Source organism: Ictalurus punctatus, chromosome 20, assembly GCF_001660625.3.
Source record: "Ictalurus punctatus breed USDA103 chromosome 20, Coco_2.0, whole genome shotgun sequence".
Lineage (NCBI taxonomy): Eukaryota > Metazoa > Chordata > Actinopteri > Siluriformes > Ictaluridae > Ictalurus > Ictalurus punctatus.
The window spans coordinates 4,886,796-4,896,542 of record NC_030435.2 but is presented as its reverse complement, the minus strand read 5'-3'; the positions used below and the strand labels follow the sequence as shown (position 1 = coordinate 4,896,542).

Here is a 9,747-nt window from a genome sequence, read left to right as displayed (position 1 = left end):
TGGCACCAGGATGCACGGTGTTGGGGGGGGGGGGGGGGGTCCTGGCATTTACATGGATGTTACTTTGCCATGTACCACCTACCTAAATATTGTTGCAACCCAAGTACACCCCTTCAGTATTCCCTAATGTCAGTGGCCTCTTTCAGCAGGATAATGTGTCCTGCTACACTACACAAATGGTTCAGGAACGGTTTGAGGAACATGACAAAAAGAGTTCAAGGTGCTGACTCGGCCTCTAAATTCCCCAGATCTCGATCCGATCAAGCATCTGTAGGACGTGCTGGACAAACAAGTCCGATCTATATTTGCTCCAATGGAGGGACCTACACAATTTAGCCAGGTGGTTTTAATCTTATGGCTGATTGGTGAATATCATACACATTAGGTATGGTAGAAACGTCTTCACTTATTGTTATTTGTCATATTCCCCACCTGTGATAAAACGAGTGTGCAGTAAACAAACACACTTGAACGTCACACTAAACATTTCATTAAGCTAAACCTGCATGTGCACGCCAGGGCTGTCCTGCTGGACTCTGCGTAGGCTGATAGCCTGTAGATTGGGATTAAGTGTTGGACACCCCCATGGTGAAAAATATCTCGTGTTGCACTGTACCTGTGTAAATAATCAAATAACTGCATTACATAATGAGGTTTACTTTTGACCAGTGCATCCCTTATTTTGGGCATAACGTAGTTTCATTTCTAAATCAGTTGGGCAAAATAAAACGGCAAAAATGTTCATGGATAATTATGCATTTAAAACAAAAAAAAAAACAGACAAACAAGTTATTAAAATTTCAGTAGAAAATATTGTGAATTAGAAAATAGAAACAAAACAGCAGCATTGTGTTATAATACAGTTGATATGTTACCAGAACAAACTCTTAGAACCATACTGTTCCCCTTTTATCACTAGACAGGAATATTAACTGCTACGCTGTGACTTGTGGCAAGCTGTGCTCTGTTCAGATGTCTAGTCATGCATAACTGAACCGTTCTGCTTAACTTGACGCACATGTAAATGTCCCAGTTAATTCTCCAGCACAGAGTTCTGCTTCTGGTTGCACAGTGACTTAGCATAACTGTAATGTTTTTAAAAAGAAGGCCACACGTTGATAGGTGCGCTCCCCGACAGCTGAAATATACGCACTGAATTTAAGGTTAAGATCATGAAGCAGGCCGTACAGAAATGTCCCCGAATCATGAAGTAATAAAGTTAGTTCATGAGCTAGACTCACTACTGCTTGAGTAATGTGGGAGAGATTAGAGAATCCAAGTGATTCTCCACTCACTGGATTTAACCAGAAAAGCAGAAGGAACAGCAGCACCGTTAGAAAAGCCATGACGGTCCAAGACTTGAACGTCCGCTTCTGAGCTAATTCTGACTGTGCCTCTTTGTCACAATGTCTCTTCACGTGACAGGAGATTTTTGGAACAGGACCATCTTCCAGCCTTCCAATCGTCACGTTAACCCAGTGTTCCTCGAGGAACTCCTCTAAACAGGGTGAGATGTGGAGGGTGGGGACTTCGGGCAGCTCTGCCTGGGTCAAGGCATCAACCCTCTCCCTCAAGTGGTTCACCTTCTCCAGGAAAACAAGGGCTGACTCGTCTTCACTGATGCTTGAGACGATAGAGACGAGCTCTAGCTGCTCCTCCTTAAGATCCTTAAGCTTCTCGATAAGTGGCTTATAAGCGCAGGCCAGCTGCCCGTTGGCCCTGTCCAGAACTTTCATGAATGCCTCTTTCTTGTGCTCAAGAAGGCGCTCCAGGCCCTGAAAGAACTGCGTAACAGCTTCACGGTCTTTCCTTATTAGACCTTCATGTCGAGATTTTTCCTGTTCTAACTTCTCCACCAGGCCACAGACTTCTTCCCAGCGCCCGTCCGTGAGCCGCTCGAGCAGTCTGGCAGGGGTATTGCGCTCTTTGACGTACGCTGTCTGCAGATCATCAATGGTGTGGCCCTGATGCTGCCCGATAGTGAGGCACAAGCCGCATATAAGCTTGCAGTCCTGAACGCAGTAGACGTTCAGAGGCTGGCGATGGTGCTCGGGGCAGGAAGGAGCTCGCGGCTCATTGTCATGCTGGTACTTTTCTATGATGGCGCGCAGACAGACATTAATCGGCAGAGCTTCCACGCCATTAGGGGGAAGTTCCACCATGCTACGGCAGTTGGGACACTTCAGTGGTAGGCGAAGCGGGCGCCAGATGGAGAAGTTAGTGGAGACCTGGAGCACGTTCTCCAGACATGCTTTGCAGAAGGTGTGGGAGCAGGGGAGTACTCGTGGATCGTTAAAGAGGGAATAACAAACCGAGCACGTCAAGTCCTCCTCCAAGTTCTCCATATCGTAATAACGGGTGGGCTACTGCTGCCGTCCTGAGAAAACACCCTCTCCTGAAAACCCAGAAAGAAGAATCAATCTTGGTGCTTCATTCGTTTTCTATATTAGGAAACTCATTAACGAGTTTGTGACTAACACTACTACTCTAAAATCATACAGCCGTGAATGCTAGCACAATAGTGATGAAAATAAGAAGAATGTCCGTGGTAATTTAGAGGACTTAAACTGACATCAGATTTGTTACTCCTGAGCATCTAACAATCTCACATGACAGTAATAGTGTTGTCTCCTTACTGTAAAAAGCTATTTCAGTCCAGTGTTATTTTCTCAGCTTGAGGTCTGCTCAGTTAGTAAGATGCTGTAATTACACTCGTGGCCCCTGTTAATAATAATCAATGTCTTGCACATGGGATTAGAATTATTAAGACCCTGAAATAATGTGAAATTTCAGTACAATCCACGCTCGAAATAGTATTTATAGCATGTGGAGTACTGAATACAGTGCTAATTCCATGCCCTTAAAAAAAATTAAATAAATAAATTGTAACTTTCAACAGAGTAATATAAATTACCACATCATCATAGACAATTACATTGGTGCACCTTCATAAAGTTGGTTGTGAATGAAACTGCCGTCTTGCTGTAGGAGATGCTGAGATGGACTACACAAGATGGATATTGCGATTATATGGCTACACTGTTTATGGGATATGTCTTACAAAATAGTAAGCCAATACAGCAAATGAGTGACGGGCAAATCTGTAAATCCACGATCTCTATTAATTTGAATATACGCTACCCGTCAAAAGTTTAGACACACTAATTATTATTATTCTAAAATGTGGGGAAAAAATAATAAAAAGTCATCAAAACTCTGGAGTAAGACAAATGTTACTATGGGAATTATGTTGTGATAAAAAAAAAAAAATCCAAAATAATGCAATATTTTAGCATCTTCAAAGTAGATGTCCTTTTTGCCTAGAATTTGCAGAAATGTATTCTTGGCATTTTCTCGACCGATTTCTTGAGGAATTTCCCTGAGATGCTTTTTAAACAGTATGAAAAGGAGTTCACACTGACGCTGGACTCTTATTGGCTGCTTTTCCTGACTATTTTGCTCTGAGACAGATGTTTAAAAAAAATTTTTTTTGTAAATAAAATGTTAGTTTTCTAATGAAAGAAATGAATACGTCGACACAATTATATTTTTGAAACAACGCCGATTTCAATCATGCACCTTCAGATCAAAAGCTTTTTAAGATCATCAGAAACATTTCAGTTAAGTGTCCACAAACTTTTGACCCCTAGTATATGTACTCATCCCTTCAATCATTTTCAGTAATCACTTCACCTTGGTCAGGGCAGCGGTGATTCCAGAGCCAGAATTAAGTTCTGGATGGGATCCCTGTCCATCGCAGGATTCCATGCACACACATTCAAACACTCGTTTACACCCATGGATGATTTAGAGCGGCCGACCCAAATCTTAATTGCCCTTAGGTACGACTGGATAAAGGGAGGAAAAACAAGTACACTGGTAAAGCATGCAAAATTCTGAACAGACAGTAACCCATAACCAGACCAAACCGGGGACTCTGGAATAGAGGTGTGTGTCCAGGCTGGAAGGTGAGAGAACCAGACAGACTAAAGCAAGGGTGTCCAATCTTATCCGGAAAGGGCCGGTGTGGGTGCAGGTTTGCATTCTAACCAAGCAGAAGCCACACCCGAGTCTAATTAAAGCCAAGATCAACTGATTAAACAGGTGGAATCAGGTGTGGCTTCTGCTTGATTGGAATGAAAACGCTGCTGCATTGCTCTCTAGGTAGAAATACATCAATGGCTAATTCCCACTGGCCCTGCTCTCAGCTGATCGTGCAACAGCATTATGGGTAATGTGTGAAAAAACAGACTAACGTGTTGGAAAGATGTCCCCCCCCCAAAAAAAAGGCAACTCGGGATTTCACTATGAAATAAATCTTGGAACGAAGATCACGAGTAAATTTTTAAGATTAACGTACAAGACAGCATGATGGTGTCTCCAGGGTTTGATCCTGAGTTTCAGATGTTGTCTTCTTTGTCCACACAGGTTCCCCCCCCCCAAGTTCTCTGGTTTCCTCCCACTACCCAATTATTGGTGACACTAAACTTCCATTGGTGTGAATAAGTGTGTGAACGAGTGTGGACTGGACTGGAGTTCCACGCACAGTGTATTCCTAATCCATTGGTTTTCAATCCTGGTCCTGGAGACCCAACACTCTGCACATCTCCTTTATTTAACACACCTGATTCACATCATCAGCTCGTTAGGAGAGAGATTCATGAACTGAGCTGAGTGTGTCACATATGAGAGACGTACAAAATGTGCAGAGGGTCCAGGACCAGGAATGAAAACCGCTGTCCTAACCCCGCCCCCTGTTCCCAGGATAGCTGTTGGATCCACTCTGACCCTGATCAACAACAAAAAATGATTACTGAATATTAATGACTAAATATGTTAATCGATTTTTCATTTAAACTGGTCACAGAACATGACAAAATAAATGTCTCTTGTCATTTGTATATCGCAGGTAAAACCCAATATCGCGATAAATGTTAAGAAACGGTATATCGTACAACCTCAAGACACATCAGGTGTTCAGTATGTATGCATGCTCTCTTTTGAACTTAAATACTCAGTAACAAAACACTCAGCTTTAACGAACCTAAGTGTGAGGTATGCGTCGATAATACTATGACAGAACACCTGGAGTCTGCCCTATTAGATGAAATGACACGATAAGGTCGTTTGCTTTACTTCAGCTGAAAGCTCATGGGGTTTGTTTACTGCGTAACAACAACACAGGCTTCAGCAGAACATTTATCACTTCAAATGTTCATTTCGCCCGTTTCTCTCGTCTTTAAACCACACAAATTATCAACACCATGTTTTAAAAAAAAAAAAAACTCAAAAGGATTGTAGTACACATAACCTGACTTTAAAAAAATTATTTAGTGAGTAAAAACACCGAGGTAATTAAGTAAACAAAGCGTTCACCGGACATGACGTCATTAATTGCTACTCCTTCCTGCTGCTTGTTTCTGTCATTCAGTACATTCAGGTGGCATCACGTCTATTATTTTCATACATGGCTGTAAATAATGATGTTTATCTTGTTTACATTAGCATAGCTAAACCTGTAACTTGTCTTTTTTTGTTGTCATGTCTGAATACTCTTTAGCTAGTTTGCATTTATTCGACCATGACGAAAACAATAACCGTACTAAGCTGAATCGTTAAAAAAAATAAATAAATAAGTGTGAAATATGTTTATAATCCCGCATTAACACACTCACCTGAGCAGTACAGTACACACCGCCGCGCGCGCTCTGCCTTGTGTCTCAGTAACTGTCTGTCTGCCTGGTGTCCACAGCGCATGCGCGTTTCCAACACTTTCCACCAATCACAGCTTTCTATTTGAGGTGTTTTGAACCAAACGGCTTCGCGACAGTTACAGTTAGTGTTAACCCCCGAAATGCTCGAGGCAACAAAACGTGTAAAGATCCCTCAAAAGCAACGGACAAGAGATAACTATTTTTTTTAAAAATAAACAAAAAAATTAACAATAACTTGATATGAATCTGTTCTATTTCTTTATTAAAGGATTATTCATTTTATATCCCATTATGAGTTGATACTATGATATATATATATGCAAAAAAAAAAAAAAAAAAGAATTAAAAAAATGAGAAGAGTGGGTGATAAACAAAAAATGTCACCATGTCGTAGCTCATTATAGCGTTTAACTAATAAACAACAGCTTTTTGGGTTTGTTCTAGTCAGGGTTGTGGTGAATCCAGAGCCTATCCTGGGAACAGTGGGAGCTAGGTGGGAATACACCCTGGATGCTGCACCAGTCAGTTTACAAGGTACCCCACACACACACCCATAATTTCATTGGTTGCTCCATAAATGAGACCAGTGCATGTTTAGATTAGTATGGTCTGCATTTATATTGCACTTTTTAACTTTAGCAGTTCTACAAAGCACTTTACACTGTTTCTCATTCACTCACACACTCACCATACAAGGGTCTAGCTTGCCATCAGGAGCAACTTGGGGTTCAGTGTCTTGCCCAAGGATACTTCAGACAGTCAAACCACCAACCCTATGATTAGATGAAAACCCGCTTTACCACCTGAGCCACAGCCACCCCAAAATAACTGTTTGATAATTGGCTATATTGATAATTCCCAGAGGTCCAGTATAGTGCACTGGTATAATCAGTGTAGCTGGTTAAAATGCTTGTTTCGTATACAGAAAATACTGAGTACAAATCACAGAATTGCTCTGGATGATGGAGTCTTTCTGATGGAACTAGGCCTAATCCACTGGCACTGTGGCTTAGTTGGTTAAAGCGCCTGTCTAGTAAACAGGAGATCCTGGGTTCAAATCCCAGCAGTGCCTTTAAAACCATGAGTCTTCATTCTCTTTGGAAGAACAGTAAGGATTAGTAAATATTAGGACTAATAGTCAATGTCAAAGATGAGAAAGGTCATAAATACCCTGCAAATCTGTCAACTCCTTACTTTTGATCAGGAACAATGAATGTTTAAGTAAAAAATACACGTTGTCTAAATTCAGCAATGAGACAAAATACCGGTGGGCTGCAGTGCACCCAATGAGCAATGTCACAGACGGTCTAGCTATTGCAGTTGTCCAAGGTTTTCCTTTCCCATTTAACTTCAGCAATTTATGTTAATCCCTGTAGAGGATAAAACGTGGTAACATAACTAGTCTGGTCAGAGGTACAGTGGAAAAGAGAGATGGCCATCCAAGAATACTGTTGCTGTGGCTTAGTTGGTTAATGTTCTTGTGAAATAAACAAGGGATCCTGGGTTTCAATATCAGCAGTGTCTCTGAAGCCAGGTCTCTTCAGGCAAGTCAAAGAACGGGCACAGTAGGTCTGTAAAGACTAATCCAAAATGGCCAATGTCCCTGCATTACGTTCACACTAAGTTCAGCAATGTGATATCAAGAAATCTTGGGTACAAATCTTTCTGAAGTTTTTTTCTCTCTCTGGAATAATAAGCACATTTTCTGTAAACACTAGGACTAGTCCAAAACAGCAGTTGTCCACACAAAACTGCACGCTGATGAAGTTGGGACGGACAATAAAGGTAAGTTGACCGAGTCTGTTCTAAGTATTAGGACTTGTCCAGAATGGCTGTATTAGGACCAACTATTGGCTTGCATTACGTTCACACTAAGTTCAGCAATGTGATATCAAGAAATCTTGGGTACAAATCTTTCTGGAGTTTTTCTCTCTCTCTGGAATAATAAGCACATTTTCTGTAAGCACTAGGACTAGTCCAAAACAGCAGTTGTCCACACAAAACTGCACGCTGATGAGTCAGATCTAAGTATTGACATGGTGCTGTGGCTTAGTTGGTTAAAGTGCCTGTCTTGTAAACAGGAGATCCTGGGTTCAAATCCCAGCAGTGCCTTTAAAAGTGTTCAGAGAGGCTCTTTTTCTCTGGATGAATAGGCACACTTGGCCTAGTCCAAAATAGCCAAAGGTCATGCAAAACTGCCTACTGTGTAACTTCAGGGATGTTGGAAATACTAGTTGCCCTAAGGCTCCATGTCACTGCATGTCTTGCTGTTCAGATGGGCCTAGGGTTTTATTTTTTCTTAAGACAACAATTACAAGCATCCTGACTGCAACTCCATCACTGAAAAGGAAAAACATTTGGTAAAGCAGAAGACTAGTCTGGACAGAGGTATATTTGGGGGGGGGAGTAAGAGCTCATTGAGCAACACTGCGTTTTCAAACACATTGTATTATCTGATGTTACTTATGCTGTCTAAACTCAGCAGTGTGTGGGGGAGGGGACTGTTGCCTCAATGCACTGCAGGTCTTACTGGCTTCAAATCCAGCCTCAAATACTAGTAGGGTGTATCTGTATCTTCAAAGCAGTTGGGTTTCTCCGGAAGAACAGGAACTAAGAATAATCCAATATGGCCAATGCCCATGCAGAACTGCCTGATGTCAAAGTTGAGAAATGTAATCAAATGCAAGTCTGTCAACTCCTTTCTAAGTATTAAGTTTAATCAAGCGTGAGTAATGTGGAACTGGTATGGTTAGAGGTACAGTGGAAAGGTATGCTAGCCATCCAACACTTGTGGCACTGTGGCTTAGTTGGTTAAAGCGCCTGTCTAGTAAACAGGAGATCCTGGGTTCAAATCCCAGCAGTGCCTTTAAAACCATGAGTCTTCATTCTCTTTGGAAGAACAGTAAGGATTAGTAAGTACTAGGACTAATAGTCAATGTAGACCTGCATGTCAAAGATGAGAAAGGTCATAAATATCCTGCAAGTCTGTCAACTCCTTAAGTTTGATCAGGAACAATGAATGGTTAAGTAAAAAAAACACTGTCTAAATTCAGCAATGAGATAAAATACTGGTTGGCTGCAGTGCACCCGATGAGCAATGTCACAGACGGTCTAGCTATTGCAGTTGTCCAAGGTTTTCCTTTCCCATTTAACTTCAGCAATTTATGTTAATCCCTGTAGAGGATAAAACATGTGGCAACATACAGTGAGGGAAAAAAGTATTTGATCCCCTGCTGATTTTGTACGTTTGCCCACTGACAAAGAAATGATCAGTCTATAATTTTAATGGTAGTTGTATTTGAACAGTGAGAGACAGAATAACAACAAGAAAATCCAGAAAAACGCATGTCAAAAATGTTATAAATTAATTTGCATTTTAATGAGGGAAAAAAGTATTTGACCCCCTCTCAATCAGAAAGATTTTTGGCTCCCAGGTGCCTTTTATACAGGTAACGAGCTGAGATTAGGAGCACACTCTTAAAGAGAGTGCTCCTAATATCAGTTTGTTACCTGTATAAAAGACACCTGTCCACAGAAGCAATCAATCAATCAGGTTCCAAACTCTCCACCATGGCCAAGACCAAAGAGCTCTCCAAGGATGTCAGGGACAAGATTGTAGACCTACACAAGTCTGGAATGGGCTACAAGACCATTGCCAAGCAGCTTGATGAGAAGGGGACAACAGTTGGTGCGATTATTCGCAAATGGAAGAAGCACAAAAGAACTGTCAATCTCCCTCGGCCTGGGGCTCCATGCAAGATCTCACCTCGTGGAGTTGCAGTGATCATGAGAACAGTGAGGAATCAGCCCAGAACTACACGGGAGGATCTTGTCAATGATCTCAAGGCAGCTGGGACCATAGTCACCAAGAAAACAATTGGTAACACACTACGCCGTGAAGGACTGAAATCCTGCAGCGCGCGCAAGGTCCGCTGCTCAAGAAAGCACATATACATGCCCGTCTGAAGTTTGCCAATGAACATCTGAATGATTCAGAGGACAACTGGGTGAAAGTGTTGAGGTCAGATGAGAC

The 9,747-nt window shown here is 41.7% G+C and overlaps 1 protein-coding gene and 3 non-coding genes across 6 annotated transcripts; 3 read left to right on the top strand and 1 right to left on the bottom strand.

Moving 5' to 3' along the window:
* Window positions 1-637: 637 nt before the first annotated feature.
* Window positions 638-5,765, bottom strand: trim59 (tripartite motif containing 59). Of its 3 annotated transcripts, none has more exons than XM_017494976.3 (2): window positions 5,676-5,765; window positions 638-2,395 (listed from the first exon to the last, which is right to left on the bottom strand). In XM_017494976.3, exon 2 carries the CDS (start codon window positions 2,343-2,345, stop codon window positions 1,077-1,079), a length of 1,269 nt encoding a protein of 422 aa, XP_017350465.1. In that variant the 5' UTR covers window positions 2,346-2,395; window positions 5,676-5,765; the 3' UTR covers window positions 638-1,076. The 3 variants fall into 3 exon arrangements, with proteins under 3 accessions (XP_017350465.1, XP_017350466.1, XP_017350468.1); XM_017494977.3 differs by lacking the exon at window positions 5,676-5,765 and adding an exon at window positions 4,361-4,595; XM_017494979.3 differs by lacking the exon at window positions 5,676-5,765 and adding an exon at window positions 3,694-4,265.
* A 947-nt stretch (window positions 5,766-6,712) lies between these two features.
* On the top strand, window positions 6,713-6,786 carry trnat-agu (transfer RNA threonine (anticodon AGU)). Its single transcript has one exon. It is a non-coding gene; the product is annotated as a tRNA-Thr (tRNA).
* Window positions 6,787-7,752: 966 nt separating this feature from the next.
* On the top strand, window positions 7,753-7,826 carry trnat-ugu (transfer RNA threonine (anticodon UGU)). The gene has a single exon. It is a non-coding gene; the product is annotated as a tRNA-Thr (tRNA).
* Window positions 7,827-8,506: 680 nt separating this feature from the next.
* On the top strand, window positions 8,507-8,580 carry trnat-agu (transfer RNA threonine (anticodon AGU)). Its single transcript has one exon. It is a non-coding gene; the product is annotated as a tRNA-Thr (tRNA).
* The last annotated feature ends 1,167 nt before the right edge of the window (window positions 8,581-9,747 follow it).